The sequence below is a fragment of the Ursus arctos genome, unplaced genomic scaffold (assembly GCF_023065955.2).
Source record: "Ursus arctos isolate Adak ecotype North America unplaced genomic scaffold, UrsArc2.0 scaffold_7, whole genome shotgun sequence".
Taxonomy (NCBI): domain Eukaryota; kingdom Metazoa; phylum Chordata; class Mammalia; order Carnivora; family Ursidae; genus Ursus; species Ursus arctos.
This window is the reverse complement of record NW_026623089.1, coordinates 82,372,307-82,388,401: the sequence shown is the minus strand read 5'-3', so window position 1 is coordinate 82,388,401 and position 16,095 is coordinate 82,372,307. Positions and strand designations below refer to the sequence as shown.

The following is a 16,095-nucleotide window of genomic DNA, read 5'->3' as shown; positions in this document are numbered from 1 at the left end:
AGAACAGGTGTTTGTGAGGTGTTGACTAGCCCCAAATCCTGTGGTTGGCTTTCCGCCTCTCCTTACATCTGCCTGCCAGTGACAGTTTCTTAGCTCTGCCTTCTGGTCCCAGGGCCGGTTGACAGCAGGCCAGTTAGCCCCAGCCTCAGGTGTTCTAAAAGGACAGGCAGGACGCCGCCCCGTTGCCAGGCTTACCGCGTGGTTAAGGGATCTACATAATGACATTTAATGGTATTTACTGAATCTTTACTCTGTACTGTTCTGCTGCTGATGTGAAGCCATATTGGGTGGAAAAGGAAGAGCTTTTTAGGGTATGCAGTTGTAGTAATAAAAGCATTTGTGGGGTTTCTTTGTGTGTGTGTTTTTTACAAAAGTCATGTACTAGCTTTTTGGACATAATTTCATAGTAGAGACTGAGGAGCTAAGTCTCTGACTAAAATTTTCTTTTTTTCATAGGAGAGAAGATACTTAACCTTAAGTCAAGCTAGAAAAAATGGTTTCCATATTGACTGGCTGTCAGAGCCCCCTCCAGGTCTGTCTGGCTGTCGGTTAGGAAAAGGCTGTGTGTGATAATGTGAGCTGGAGAGGTGTTTGCATTTACTCGGCTACAGAATCAAATAGGCAGTTGGAGACTCTTAATTGTGTCTAATAATGGTGACGAAGGACAGTGATGATTGAAAAGTAAATCGGTACCATTTGCAGAGGACCGGACTGACCACAGCATCTCTGAGTGCTTGACACAACACTGTAGTGAATGTTGTCCCCACTTACATGTGAAGACCCTGTGTTTCGGTCAGGGCACGAAAGGTTACTGGCATTCTCTCTCTGGTGTGTCTTCTGACACACTTTCCTGTGTGCGGGGCTCAAGGGGCCCCCCCGCAGCTTGACGTAAGTTCTGGAGACCTGCCTGGGTGGTGCTGTCGCTGAGTGGCCTGGGTCTCGGGGCAGGCCCAGGTGCAGATGTGGGGTGCCTGCGATTGAAGATGCCCTCACCCTGAACAGGCCTTTGGAACATTCCAGCAAAGCTAGTGCTCCTGTTTCCTGTTCACTCTCTCCTGTTCTCTCTCTGAATGCTTCCCTCTTTTTGTTCTGTTCTGTTCTGTTTTTCCCTTTCTTATTTCCAGCCACCTCTCTTGCCTTGCAGGGGTGTTCATGAGGGAATAAAACATGGGAGATGTTTTGACCCGCTCAGAGAGGCATGAGGTACAAATGCAGAACTGAGACAGGGTGAACAGGGGTTGTATTACTTGCGTCCGTGTTTCTGAGGTAATACCTCAGATCCGCTCTCCTTGCTCATAACATCTGTGTTCCACATTTGCTTGGCAGAGTGGAGAGCATTACATTGGAAATGTGGGTGAGCTTGGTTCTACTGTCAGTCCTGCTGAGTTCAGTGTGGTTCAGTAGCAACAGCGCCACATCGGGAGTCAGGAGGCCCGGGTTCTACTCCCGGTTTGGCTCCTGGCTCCGAGTCACTGAATGACATCGAACGTCTCACTTCCATGGTTGGCAGTTTCTAATGTGTCAAAAGGAGTTACCCTAGAAAGGTTGTGAGGATAAAAGAAGATCAACTTTTGAAAGATGTAAATCACTGTATAGTCCAACTATTATTTTCCCTTTACCTTTCACTATGAAATTAGAAAAACTTCCAAGGGAAAGTCCCATTTTAACCCAAACATCCAACACAATTCCGCAGACACAGTCCTCTGAAGGCCCACGGTGCCAGGCAGCAGTGGTGATACTTTTCGAATGGCCGTCTGTCCCCAGGGTGGGGCCGCTGTGGGCTCTGCATCTGCTGCTTCAGAAGGGCCGAGGCCCTGAGGCACAGCCCGCAGAGATGTTTCTGCGGACAACCCAATCTTCCAGTAGTCACAGGAAGTTGCTAAAGGGAGAAAGAAGGGCTCTTCTCTCAAGGTCCTTGGTGGTAAAATTCCAGAATAGTATCCTTCAGTGACTACAAGGCAAGAGGGAACATTCATCCAGAGGAAATCTGTAGTTTCTTCTTACTGGTCAAACACATGAACGCAATAGAGTATTAAGAAGAGATTGTTCTGAATAGTGAAAAGATGACCAGCAACAAATGAGAAAGAGCTACTGTGAGCATGTATGGGAAGATAGAGCTCTTCAGGCAGAAGTAAGAAGCAGCTCCTACTTTCCCTGGACTTTTCTCCCTCTCACGTCTACTGTGACTATCTGGTGACACAGATGTACTCTTGAGGCTCCGGTGTTATCCCAGAGCACCTGAGCTGAGTAGGAGAGGGTAAGTTCTCTGACCCCTCTTTATGGAGCAGGGACTGAGGACACAGGGGCCAGGAAGCTGGTGGCATGGTTGCCGCATCTGACTCTGGTCCGATGCCCTGCAGGCTTGGGGGGTGGGGTGCAGTAATGCCGCTCCTGGTGTCCCAAAGAGCCCCGGGGCACCGTCTGTCTCCAAATTCTTTGTCATTAATTCACTTATGGTCTATTTTAGATTCGCAGGGAGGTGTAAAGAACAATGTGTTGAACACCCATGTGTACCCACTAGCCACCTAGGAAATAATCTGGTGCGGGGGTGTTGGGTGGCTCAGTCAGTTAGGCGTCTGCCTTCGGCTCAGGTCGTGATCCCAGGGTTCTGGGATTGAGCCCTGTGTAAGGCTCTCTGCTCAGCAGGGAGTCTGCTGCTCCCTCTCCCTCTGTTCCTCCTGTCTGCGTATGTGCTTGCTCTCTCTGACAAATAAATAAAATCTTTAAAAAAGAAAAAGTAATAACCTGGCGCCCATTTTAAAAAAACAAAGCATATGTAGTGGAAGTCTCCCTAGTGCCCCTCTCGATCCTAAATTTCATGCCTTGTTTCTGTGCATTTCGTTATATTTTGCCTGCGTACGTGTATAGCAGTGGGTGGTAGAGATGATTGATTCATGTTTCTAACATTTTTCTAAGTGGCTTACTGCGTGTGTCTTTCTACAGTGACATTTATTGTAGTACTGTCTTCATTCGTGCAGGCGAGGGGAAACCCAAGTCTTTTCTCTTGGACCGGAGGGCTGAGGGAAGAATTTCCAAGGGCAGTGTAGACAGTCAGCTCCCCAGGAAGACTGGTTTAAGATTCGCGGCGGAGTTACTCCTTCTCCGTGATCATTTGAAGTTCCGCTCTTTGTAAAACAAATCCAACAGGCTGGGGCGGGGGGAGCCCCAGAGCCGGGAAGAGCGGGCTGGGGAGGCATCACATGCAGGCAGCTCAGCCCCGGGCCCCCGGCACCGGCCTTGACATCAGGACTTCTTCCTACAGTGAAGCCCACGTTTCTTGGGACTCGGGTCTTCAAAGACTATGACCTGCGGAAGCTGGTGGCCTACATAGACTGGAAACCCTTCTTTGATGTCTGGCAGCTCCGGGGCAAGTACCCGAATCGAAGCTTTCCCAAGATATTTAAGGACAAAACTGTAGGTTAGTTGAGTGAGCCCTTTCTTTCTGCTCTGCTGTTCGAGACGTAGTATTGGGATTTGAAGATGAGAAGCAGAGGGTTTGGATTCTGTCGGATATAGTTTATAGCTATCATCTAACCCATAACATAGGGTATCGTTTACTTGTTCAGCTCTGCTGTGCTTTTAAACTGCTGGATTGGTCCTTATTTATGGGATAATTGGGCATTTTGTGGATCCATTCTTTGATAAATGCTCAATGACGTCAGTTACAAGGCAGGCTCTGTGTCAGGCACCGGGGATGAGCAGAAGGTGATGGGAGTAACCCCTACCCTCCGGTGCGTGACTCCCAGCTGGTGCGGCTGCCAGCGATGGGCAGTTCCTGCGTGGCCCGCCGAGCTCCTGCTGTGGGGCTGAGCCCAGGGCTTTTGTGGTCACAAAATGAGACATCTCAGACTGGGAGTCCAGGGGAGGCTTTCTGGGGGAGGTGGTATGTGAAGTACTTTTTGAAGATGAAGTGGGAGGGATTGGGACTAGGGATATGATATGTCCCTGGAGAAAAAGGTGTCCTGGGCAGAGGAGTTGGAGGAGGGGAAGTCACAGTCACGGGTGCCCTTTGGGGGAAATGCCGGGAGTCCATGGTGCCTGGACAGCCGGTGCGGGGAGGGGGTGAGAAGCTGGAGACGTGGGTGAGCTGGTAAACCACTGGCGCCACTTCTCAGGCCCAGCCCCACCCCCAGACTCTACCCCCAGAGGCCTGGCATCACAGTGCCAAGCCCCTCAGAGGATTAGGAAAGAGCCAGAGGAGAGCAAGGTGGAGGGGTGCTCTGCTGGGAGGTTGGGTGAGGGCCGAGGGGAGCCTGGCACCCCTGCGCGGGGACAGCCACCTGAGTGCAGCACTGAAGCCACACACTTCCCTTGTCCTCCCATTCCGCGGCCCCGGAGGCCATTGTGAGGTCACTGGAGTGATGGGTGCTCGAGGAAGGTCAGTGACGGGAGGATCTGGCCGGCTTCGTTTCACCTGCTGTCTGACTATTGGGCTCTCTGCCCTTCGCTGAACAGAGGCATTTAGGGGCGCTGCAGTCAGCCTGAACCGCTAACCCTCAGCCGCAGACAAGCACCAGTGAAGTATTTGAGGTGAAAGGCGGGGACAGGAGACACGGCTGAGGAGCAGAAGTGGGTTTAAAAGCTGGCTATCATTGGCAGTTTTAAGTGAATTCTTACCATGTTTTCCTAATAGGTGAAGAGGCCAAAAAAGTCTATGACGATGCCCAAAACATGCTGGAAGTGCTGATCAGTCAGAAGAAGCTCCGAGCCAGGGGCGTGGTGGGGTTCTGGCCGGCGCAGAGCGTGGAAGACGACATCCACCTGTACGCGGAGGGTGCCACGCCGCAGGCCGCAGAGCCCATAGCTACCTTCCACGGGCTGAGGCAGCAGGTACGGGGGCCGCGCTGCTACTGACCCACGTGCATGAGAATTAAGTAAGCCTGAGCTGCCCACTCACGATAGGTGTGCCCACCTCACCCCACATGACCACACTCAGGCCCGAGGCCGAGGAGAGAAGGAGCCAGTGTGGGCTGGGAGGCCGGCCCCTCGGGCACCAGCAAGAGAGCAGTGTTTTATGTGCCATTGGACAGTCTGGTGGGACACGCTGTTGCTGCCTCGGGGGTCACACACGGAGGGACACGTCCTTGATCAAAAACATGGGTTTGTGTCCATGCATGTTATTAAAACTGGCCGTGGCTCCCTTTCTCAAGGGGAAGACAGGCGGGAGCACACGTTTGCTGAATGTCTGCGAGGGGCAGGGGCTCAGGCGGGTGCTGGATGGACCGTCTTAATTCATTTGCACATTGCCTTTGCTGGAGACAGTTTATGTTTCCATTCTGCAGGCAGTGGAGGCAGAAGGCTGATGGAGATGGTGCTAAGTGCACAGCTTTAGAGGGGAGGGCCCCGTTCGTGCATGCCTGGTGGCTGTCCCTTCACGGCACTGGCTTCTCTCAGTGTGGCAAGAACGGGCACTTCTCAGCATGGCTGCCTCTCCTGTGTCCCCACCGGGAGAATGCAGATACATGTGCATGTCCCTGTGGCCGCTGTGAGAAATAGTTGTCCTCATCCAGAATTGGAGCCAGAACTCAGCGGAGCCATTAACTAAAGTTACAGTAAATCGTCCTGCAGAGTTCCCCTGCCATTTTCAGTCCTTCAGAAGTGAAGGTGTTGCTTGTAATTATAACCACTGCGTGATTTATAATGACAGGTTGTTTTGCTGTAACAGCATCTGAAGGGGTTCTGAAATTTGGGACATTCATACCATAATAAGAGGGAGGGCAGCTCCATCACTCCTGTCAGCACACAGGCTCCAGCACCAAAGCACACGAGGCTGCCGGCTCTGGTGTTGCGTTCTGCCGATCCTCACCGGCCAGCTGGTGACTTTGCTTCTGCAGGTGTCATTCGGGTCACAGACCTCTGCCCTGGCCTGATTTTTTTATGTCCGACAGCGTTCGTGACCAGGCAGGCTGTGGCAGACTGTGTGAGGGCATTTCATAGAATGACGTCTCGATGTACGTATGTTACGCATTCAGATAGCTCTTGCTGAGGAGGTGCTCTCTTCCAGTGTTCCGGAAGATTCTGGCTGCAGCCACTCACCGCTCTGGCAGGCTTCTGTCTCAGTGCCTGCAGTGGCCGACTCTTCAGAGCTGTGGTGCTCTGTGGCCTGTCTCTCCTTGGGGTGCTGGAAGCTCTGTGTCTCCCTCTGGCTTTTGTTAGCGAAGAATGGTTGATGGACAGAGTACAGCTGGAAAGCCGCTCCTCCCCGCCTAGCAGTCCCTGGGCTCTGTGACATTTCCGGGGGCCATTATCAAACACCTTCTGGCCAGTTAACCATTTTCTGCCCAGTGTCGGTTAGGCTGTGCTGGTTTCCAGAGCCAGCCAGCAAATGACAGCTCTGAAGCCTCTGGTGTGCCACTCATGGATGAAGTGATGAGTCTTAGTGCCATACTGCGGTCAGCACCGTGGGGTGTGGTATCAGACCCCCAGACCTACCACCGTCTGACGCTGAGCCTGCAGATCAAGCTCTGTTGGCCTCAGGCTTCCCATCTGTGCAATGGAGCTGATGGTATCACTTCCTTACTTCATAGTTGTTGACAGCATGAAATTAGCAAATTTGCGTAGGGCAGCAAGAATGGTGCCTGACGTATAGTAAGCAGTCAGTAAACAGCAGTTACTAGCTGTTGGTCTTCTCAGCAAGTGTTTGTTGACTGTGAAATATACGTATGACCTTATTTGTCCTCTTGGTGGCCGGGGTGGGGGTGGGGGGGGAGTCCATCACCAACTGGGAATGAGAAACGGTCAAGGACGGGCACATGGCCTGGAGGAGAGACTCCCAGAAGCTGGGTTGCTGAATCTCGGTTTGCTGTCAGGCCGGCCCAGGGGCGTCCTCCACGGTCTCCTGAGCCACCGCGGCGGGCAGCATGGGGCCCTGGGCTGCTGACCGGACGTTTGTCGAACTGCGTCTGTTGATGCTAAGTAGAGGCTTACGCGTTTAGTGGATCCCTTTTGGATGTAACTTCAGGATTTACTGTTGATCTTGAATTGAAAACATTTTGGGGGAAATTGTTTTTGTATGAATGTTTAGGGTTCTAGTTGCTAGCACAGTGCCTGGAGGAATGTAGTAAATGTGGGAAGGAGCGAATTCATGGTTTCTTGACTGCCTGTCATATCATGTATTTTTTTAGAATCGTATTTCATTTTTTGATTCCACAAATATTTATCGAATACTCGCTACGTATCAGGCCCTCTTCTAAGTACTGGGGATGTAACAGGGAACAAAACAGACGTGCCTCTGTGAAGCTTAGATCTGTCTGAAGAGATTAGATTGCTGTCCTTTGCGTGTTGCCCCCATATCTGTGCTAACGTCCATCTGTCCACTGGTTGGGTTTGAAGGCCGAGAAGGACTCTGCCAGCACGGACCCATACCACTGCCTCTCGGACTTCATCGCTCCGCTGCATTCCGGCGTCCGCGACTACCTGGGCCTGTTTGCCGTCGCCTGCTTCGGGGTGGAGGAGCTGAGCAAGGCCTACGAGCAGGAGTGTGACGACTACAGCAGCATCATGGTCAAGGCTCTGGGAGACCGGCTGGCTGAGGTAGAGCGGCACAGGGGACGGGGCCGGGTGCTGAGCAGCCCTTAGCATCCCTGTCCTGCTGTTCTGTTTCCACTGAGTCAGATAAGGCTGGCGTTAGCATCACACAGTTTTATTTATTTATTTGTTTGTTTATATTTTATTTATTTATTTATTTATTTGAGAGAATGAACACACGTGCAAGAAAGAGAGAGGGAGAGTATAGGCCGGGGGAGGGGCAGAGGGAGTGGCAGAGGGAGAGGGAGAAGCATGCTCTCCACTGAGCAGGGAGCCCGATGGGGAGCTCGATCCCAGGACCCTGAGATCACGGCCTGGGCCGAAGGCAGACGCTTAACGACTGAGCCACCCAGGTGTCCCTCACACACAATTTTAAATCTTCTCGAATTGCTCTCATACATCATCTTTTGACCAAAGAAAGTCTCCAGAGATGCCATGGTTTGTTGCTGTCCTTAGAACTGCGACCTCTTGGCTCTTGTGCTGATGTCTCCCATTGCTTGTTGTGACATTTTCTTGAGGAGCCTGAAAATTCAGGACAGGTTTCTGTGCCAGGCTCCTCGTTCCCATGTTGCGATTGTCTGTAGATTCCTCCTCTTCCTGTACGTGGCCGGGTCCCCTCTCCTTTTCCTGAGGCTGACGGGAGGAACTGGCCGCTGTAATGGTCCCCGCCTCTCCTCCAGGCCACCATCAGGGAAATGTTTCAGTTCAAGGCCCTCGAATCCCCAGAGCCTTGACGAGGATACGTCAGAGCCAGGCTGAGGCCAAAATGAGGCAGAGAGCAGCTAATGAAGCGACTTGCGAGCAGAGAATCTGGTCCGGCCCCTCTTGCCCAGTTCCTCCCAGTTGTGGAGCAGGCGAGGGGTGCCCCGGTTGGCTTTGATGGCGGGGGGGGGGGGTGCGCCGGTGGAGGGGGCTCCTGCCTCTGCCCACGTACGCCTCGTTCCCCGCTGCAGGCCTTTGCGGAGGAGCTCCACGAGCGGGTCCGCCGGGAGCTGTGGGCCTATTGCAGCTGCGAGCAGCTGGATGTTGCCGACCTGCGGCGGCTCCGATACAAGGGCATCCGGCCGGCTCCCGGCTACCCCAGCCAGCCTGACCACAGCGAGAAGCTCACCATGTGGAAGCTCGCCGATGTGGAGCGGTGCACGGGTGCGTGCGGGGAGCGGGGGGCCTGCTTCCCCGTGCGGGTCACGGGTGTGCTGCTATCACAGCAGTGCACACGTGGCCACACGTGTCAACATGGGGAAAGGCTGAGGGTGAAATCCCACCCTTTTTCACATCGAGCTGTTGATCACACTGTTTTACATCCACATTATTGAACAGTCGTCTCGCGCTCCCGCTTTTAGATTGATCCATTTCCTTTACTTTCTCGTAACCTATAACGGATGAGAATTAGTTTATCATACCACCCGCCCATCTGCTGCCCCGATTCCCTGCTACGGGGCTGTCGCTGCTTCTGATCTCTCCATTAGCGACCTTCAGTGACGTCACCTTCTCCTCACGACACCCTCAGACCGCGTCTCTGGACGCTGCTGCCGCCCCCCAGCTCTTTCCTCTCCTGGCTTTTACCCTAAACACAATTAACAGTGTCGGTGGAATAAATGAGGAGCGTGCCATCAGTGCCGATCAGGTGAAACGGACTTGGGTTCAGGTGAGGGGCTGAGGCGTTTGGACGTACATTGGCAGGAATGGCGTGGACTCCCCAGAGTCATGAGATACGGGTTCGAGTCTTTCCCTGCCGTAAACTACCTGGTGATCTCCGGCAAAGTGTTTAAGCTTTCTGCTGTTCTGTCCCTCATCCACAAGATGAGGCAGCCGGTGCTCCCTCTGAGTCCTGCTGTGGGCTCGTTCTCAGGGCCCCACCGTTGGTGCTCCCAAGGGGCAGGAGCCTGGGGTCTAGATGGTGCCTTCCTGCCAGGGCTGGCGCTCCATCTCTGAGAGGCCCAGGCTTAGGAGCACGTGGGGGCGTCTGTCTCTGATGTCGGAGGACTGGTGGGGGGTAGGGTGGGGGGCAGACAGTCTTTTCCAGGCCTGTCCCCCTGGGTTAGAGGAGATTGGCCCGAATTTCATGCTGTGTCATGTGTCCACCTAGAAGGCATGAGCTCACTTTCATTCACCTGTTCCCTCTTACACAAGATCTTACTGGGTGCTGCCAACTGCTGGGCCCTGTGCTAGGTGCTAGGAGAAATCAGCATACCCCCCCTTGTTGCTCTCCAGGCATTAGGTTAACGGAGTCCTTAGCAATGGCACCTGCTTCGGCGGTATCCGGCCTCTACTTCTCCAATTTGAAGTCGAAATACTTTGCAGTGGGGAAAATTTCCAAGGATCAGGTAATTTAGGTGTTTCGTTGTGTATGACTTCTCTAGATGCCTGTCTTGTCTTAAATGGAGCCGTAGAAACTGTTTTATTTGACACGTGAGTGAGAATAAAAAGGGAGGGAAAGTGTGACGAAATTTACCGCGTCAGTCTCAATTTGACGTCGGCTTGTTACCCGGATCTCGCGCTCCCGTTGACACGCGCACGCCCCCCAGCACACACGCTCCAGCCAGCGTCCCGGCACCGTATGTTTACTGCGTGTTGTGTTCTGCCCAGGGAGTGAGGGACGTGGTGACCAGTAAGTACCCATCTCCATTTAGCTCAGTAGACTGCTCTCGAGACAAATGGGAGGCGTTTCACGTTTCCTAGCAAGCCCTGCAGCAGGCCCACTTCGGAAAGTCCGGTCATTTGGGTCTGATACGCCGCTTTCGTCTTTTGCAGATTGAGGACTATGCTGTGCGGAAGAACATGTCCGTGGCCGAGGTTGAGAAATGGCTGGGACCCGTTTTGGGATACGACACAGAGTAACTTTTTCTTTTTTTTAAACCCTTTTCTCTGCTTGCGGATCCTCAAGGAAATATAGTCTAGAGTGCCTTTAAAATGCACAGCGGCAGCGGCAGCACAGGAGCCCGGCTGCCCCTGGGTGACATTCGCTCTGCTTCAGGCTTTGGAAGACTGTTTGGTGGAAGCTTGTAGAGGAGCAGGGCCTTCCTGTGCCCTCGGAAAGCAAGCGGCTCCTTTCCAGGGGACCTTGAACGAAGAGCAGCAAGCAGGGCTCTGGGGGTTTTCCTGGACAGACGAGCTAGAGATAGAGGTCTTCTGCATTTCAATGCAAGTCAGCTTGCTCCTTTCATTCTTGAGTCTAGGAGGCCACTCACTGTTTTTTTTTTTTTCCTTCTCTTGCTCTCTCAGAAAAAGGCCTGAGACTTAGCTGAACAGAGAAACGTATAGAAAAATGTGACCCTGTGGCAAAATCACACTGTGCGAAATGGGGCGTTTTAATCTAAATGGTTGCAACAGCAGACTCTGAGAGGGAAGAAAGTGTAACTCCTCTCCCTCAGGAAGAGCTCATTTTCATTTTCTAAAGTCCCGATTACAGGGGTGCAGAAGTCCCTTTGGCGGACAGCCCGCGCTCACTGTCGACTGCCCAGAAATGCTCGGGCTGTTTGCCCTACTGTGCTCGAACAGGGGGTGTTCCAGTTTCCTGGTCCCTGCCCTGAGGGGGAAGGAGGAGCTGGTTGTTCAGGGTAGTTAGCATCTTGTAGCTGTTTCCTGCAATCGAGCAGGCTCTCGGCTCAGCTGCGGTTTCCTGTGGGCAGAGTTGGCCGGATGAGCAGCATGATTCCACTTGATCCCCCCATTTCTGCGCCGACCCAGCTGCAGATTTTTGCTGTGTAGGAACAGCACGTTGATGTGTTCTTGGTTATTTTGGGGGAAACAGCTCAGAACATGGACTTTGAGGTCAGACATACCTGGATTCACATTTCACCTTTGCCACTGGCTGTGCGACGTGGGCACATGGCTTCCACTCTCCAGCACTGTCTTCTCATCTGTAAAATGGGGACAGCGATACCAGCTCCTCTGTCATGGGCCTGAGGGGCGTGTGAGTGAGGTGATGCACGTGGGGCAGGTAGCCGGGGGTCTGACTCTCAGGACGTGCCTAATAAACGGTAGCTTCTGTAGAGCTCAGTGGGTAGCCTGCAGCTCAGCGCACGGTTCATCTTCCTGGGAAGGGAGTGGATGGGAAGTAGGGAGCACCAGGGGAACAGGTGATAATGACCGATGGACTGCACGAGGTGCCCTTTCTGGGATTAGACCACTGTGACTGGGACGGGGAAGCCGCCTTCGTGTCCTCTGAACTGTCTGCACTCACTCCCTCGGCTCTCGTGGTCCAAGCAGTCCTAGCAAATGTGCCTTCAAGTGCATTGGAGGCGAAGGGAAAAAACCTGACGAGAAGAACTCTGTGCGTCTGCAGTGTATCTGCGTGGACGTAGAGAGTGACGGACCTTTCAGCCATCGCTGCCTCGAAGCGAACGCAGCCGTGAGGTACAGTCAGTCTGTGCGTGAGCGAGAATGGGGCTCGGTTTCCTGAGACACTCAGGGGGAGTCTCTCAGAGGGAGACTTCTTTTCTGTTCCGTAACAAGTGCGTTGTTACTGGTACATTGTTCTGTGAGAAAGAGTAAGCTCCTCCAGATATTTGAATGTATTTCGTCTGAATTAGAGTTGCCTAGAGTCTCCTGATTTCATTATTTACCATCTCTTCCCTCAGCTGGTACGTGACAGAATGGCTTCCTTACATGTACTGTTCATCTGACCCCAGGCGGGATGCCTTTTTTCCCAAAGACAGACACAGTCGTGCAAGTTCAGGCGCATATATGTTTATGAAAGGATATAAAATACAAGTCGAAAACCCCTCCCTTATGTATGTCACACACTTGGAAGGCGGGTAGGTGGCCGTTCTGAACGCGGGGTCCCTTCTGTGTCGGTGCCTGTCCATGCAGAGCCTCTTCTGGGCGTCACTGTCTGGGGCTGTCGCACGAACCCACACACTTGTCGTCATCTTTGCTGAGGATCCCACGTTGTTCTTCCCTCTGAAGCAGCGCTGGTTTGGGTCTCCCTCTCTCTGCTGCTCACTGTGCTGTCCGCTCTGAGGAGTCTGGTTTGTGGGATGGTGGGGAGATGGGGTGTATGACACCAAATTTCTCCTTTGAGATATTCTTCTGTGTCCTCCCTGCGCTCACAGCTGAACTCACGTAGACAATAGTCCACCTTCTTTCTGTCCCCCCCACCTGCCCTCGAACAGATACTGAGTGTCTGCTGTGTGCCCCCCACCTTCTCCCCCTTTCTCTCCCGAGCCCAGTGAGTTAGGTTTTTACCTGCCTCTTCTGGCATCCGTGACCTCTCAGAGGTCAGACCCCGTGGCCTTCCCGGTGATCGTCCTCTGTGTGGCCTTGGACAGCACAAACCCACTTCTTCAGAACTCTCCTTTCCCTGCTTCCGCCTTGGCATCACTCTCTGGTTATCCTTCTGTGTTTGTGATAATTTCTCAGCCATTTTCATAGTTGTTTTTTTTTTCCTCTGCCCATTTAAATCCTGGTGTCGAGGGCCTGTCATTAGTGACGTCCTTAGCATGTAGAGTTTCAGTGGGTGATCTCGCTGACTCCGTATCCCCATCTAAGCTCTGTCCTGAAGAGCTCAGCACACATCCAACAGCCCCTTCCAGGCGGACAGGCGGACATCTCAGACCCAGTGTGTCTCGTCTCATTCCTCTCCAGTCGTGAAATTCAGTCATGAAGAATGGTGCCACCACTGCTTGACCAAACTTCACACTCAGCCTGTATCATCTTTGGCTTAGACTAGTGCAGGGATCTGAAAAGTGAGCACATGAAAGACACACTCAGCCCACTTCAGTCGGGGTGGCGGTAGAGACATTGGGGAAGGCAGTGCTTCAGTGAAGGCCTCATGTGGGACTTGAGGGATCACGATGAAGAGGCAAGGTAGGAACAAATGAAGAGCTGTCTTTGTTCATGACCGGGAGTATGAAGGGTTGAAAAGGTATCAGATCTCCCCAAATTGATCTGTAGGTTCAGTGCCATTTCCAACAGAAATTTCAGGAGAGGTTGTGTTCAGTGTGATAAGCAGATATTTAAATTTATATGGAAAAGCAAAGGACTAAGAATGGCTTAGTGCTTCCAGATGCGAAGAAGAGGTTACGAGGTAGTAGGTTTTGTTGTATGTGGTGCAGAGGCGGGCATTCTGAACGGTACCGTGAACTGAGGCCCCAGAAGGTGAGATGTGCGTGTGTTGACCTTCACGACACGGCACATCTGGGAGGACGGGTGGGGTGACTGCACACGGGGTGCTGGAACCATGCTTATCTGAAGGGAAAGGTGAAGTTTGGTTTCTGCCTCACGTGTTATGCAGCTATCAATTCCAAATATATTAAGGTCTTAAATAAATAATAATAATAATTTCAGTGTTTGTGTGGACAAGCCTTAGAGCAGGAAGGAACCCCTCGAGACATAAAGCACTAACCACAATGAAAAGATGATTAAATCAACTGTTTTTTAAGGCTGATGTTAAGCCAAGAAGCAATTTAAAGTAGTGAAAAGACAAGCCATGACTTGAGATATTTGTAATACACTTAGCTGACAAACGATTAGTAAGCAGAATAGATAGAGAATTTCTGTTTAAGAAAAAAGGGGGGGCACCTGGGTGGCTCAGTCATTAAGCGGCTGCCTTCGGCTCAGGGCGTGATCCCAGGGTCCTGGGATCGAGCCCCATGTCGGGCTCCCTGCTCTGCTAGGAGCCTGCTTCTTCCTCTCCCACTCCCCCTGCTTGTGTTCTCTCTCTCGCTGGCTGTGTCTTTCTCTGTCAAATAAATAAATAAAATCTTAAAAAAAAAAAAAGAAAGAAACTCAACAGAATTAGACTGGAAAAGGCATTTCCCAGAAGAGGAAATACACATGGTTTATAAAAAAGGTGTTCCACAGCATCGGAGACTGGAAATAAGACCTAAGGCCACAATGAGATCCCATTTACATCTGTATTTTGCAGAAGTTAAGGAGCTCGACGATACGGGTTGCTAAAGGAGCTGTGTGAGGACTGTCACAGTGCGGCCTGTGACCAGCACCTCGGCTTCAGAAGACAACACTGCCTCCCAGAGTTGAACTCTCGCACGCCTTAGGACCTGGCTTACAACTCGGACTCGGACAACAGGTCGCTAGCAGACTTGCACACATGCACCTGGAGGTGTGGGCAAGAGTGTTCGTAGAAACATCTTCATAACAGTCAAGGACCGAAAAGCCCAAAATGTCTGTCTGTCTGTCGGGGGATGGGTATGTCCATCAGGTGCATTCACGCTGAAGGCTGTTATTCAGCAGGAGAAGTGAATGAACTGTAGCTGTGTTGAACGGTGAGAATGAATGTCAGGAAATAAGAAAAAAGCAGAGTCCAGGAGACCCTGTGCTGTGATGCTGTCTTTATGGAGCTTGAAAACAAGACCAAAGACTCTATCGTCTGACCGTGTGTAAACCGTAAAACTGTGCTGTAAAGGAAAGAAGCAGCAACAATGATAAACCAAAGCTGAGCAGAGTAGTGACCCCTGAGGGGGGAGCCTGAGCAGGTCGCAGAGGGACACCTCAGTGGATGCAGGTTGTTAGTAATATGCTAGTTCTCGGCTTGTCCGATAGGTTTACGGCTGTTTGTTATTTAACGCTCTATAACAGAGTTTTATATGTATTAAATGTTGTATTTAATGCATGTATTAAGTATATTTTAAATAAAGACAGAATAATAAAAATCTGAGATGGTGACTTTGTATATAATATGGTGTATGTGTCAGATTTTTTTCAGAAAGGAAGAACGTGTCAGCCAGAGTGAACAGCAGTGCAAAGGCAGGGGCAGGGGGTGCTTTGTGCGTGGGCTGCGGTGCCCCGGGGCAAGGGACAGCGTGGCTCCCGTGTGTTGGGCTTAGGCGAATGAGTGCACACAGTACCATTTGCTGTGGAACAGGGTGTAGGAGGAGAGAAGAGGTGAGTTTGGACAAGCTTGACGTGACTGAGTACAGGCAGCCAGATACATGCCTTTGGAATTTAGGAAGACTGTCTGGTCTTAGGATTGGGAGGCTTCAGTGTGGAGATGGAGGTCAGGCCACAATTGTGGACAGGACAGCTTGTGGAGAATGTGAGGAGGAGGGAGCCCAAGACAGAGCTGGACTCCAGGAATGGGGTGGGAGGGCAGCCCTCTGGGAGAGTCCGCATCCGGATGTGCGGGAGAGGGGGTGCGGCTGCCTCATTGTCAGGGACCATGGCGGGTTGAAGAGTGAATGGGAGGTGAGGAAGCTGTTATTTAAAGAACATTGGGTGTTGAGTTTGATTAGTTTGTTATAGATTTTGGATACTAACCCTTTATCAGATATGTCATTTGCAAATATCTTTTTTCATTCCATAGATTATCTTAGTTTTGTTGATTGTTTCCTTTGCTGTGCAGAAGCTTTTTATCTTGCTGTAGTCCCAATAGTTTGTTTTTTGCTTTTGTTTCCCTCGCCTCAGGGGACATAACTCTGAGTAAGAAGTTGCCACAACTGAGGTCACAGAGGTTGCAGCCTTTGGATTTTGATGGATTCCTGTCTCACGTTTAGGTCTTTCACCCATTTTGAATTTATCTTTGTGTATGGTGTCAGAAAGTGGTCCAGTTTCATTCTTCTGCATGTTGCTCTCCAGTATTCCCAACAGCACTTTTTGAAACTCAGC

General features: G+C 51.6%; 1 protein-coding gene across 7 annotated transcripts in view; it reads left to right on the top strand.

Moving 5' to 3' along the window:
• MTR (5-methyltetrahydrofolate-homocysteine methyltransferase) overlaps positions 1–15,143 on the top strand; it is a 109,006-nt gene extending 93,863 nt beyond the window's left edge. For 4 of the 7 annotated variants that reach the window (XM_026504033.4, XM_048218956.2, XM_044385986.3 and 1 more), the window contains 8 exons: positions 457–532; positions 3,263–3,418; positions 4,634–4,830; positions 7,333–7,533; positions 8,481–8,673; positions 9,742–9,854; positions 10,282–10,364; positions 14,399–15,143. In XM_026504033.4, coding sequence (XP_026359818.1) covers positions 457–532; positions 3,263–3,418; positions 4,634–4,830; positions 7,333–7,533; positions 8,481–8,673; positions 9,742–9,854; positions 10,282–10,364; positions 14,399–14,405 — 1,026 coding nt within the window. In that variant the 3' untranslated portion in view covers positions 14,406–15,143. Of the gene's footprint in view, positions 1–456; positions 533–3,262; positions 3,419–4,633; positions 4,831–7,332; positions 7,534–8,480; positions 8,674–9,741; positions 9,855–10,281 lie in introns of all 7 variants that reach the window. The other 3 variants (XM_048218955.2, XM_026504034.4, XR_006410063.3) reach the window with 2 other exon arrangements.
• The last annotated feature ends 952 nt before the right edge of the window (positions 15,144–16,095 follow it).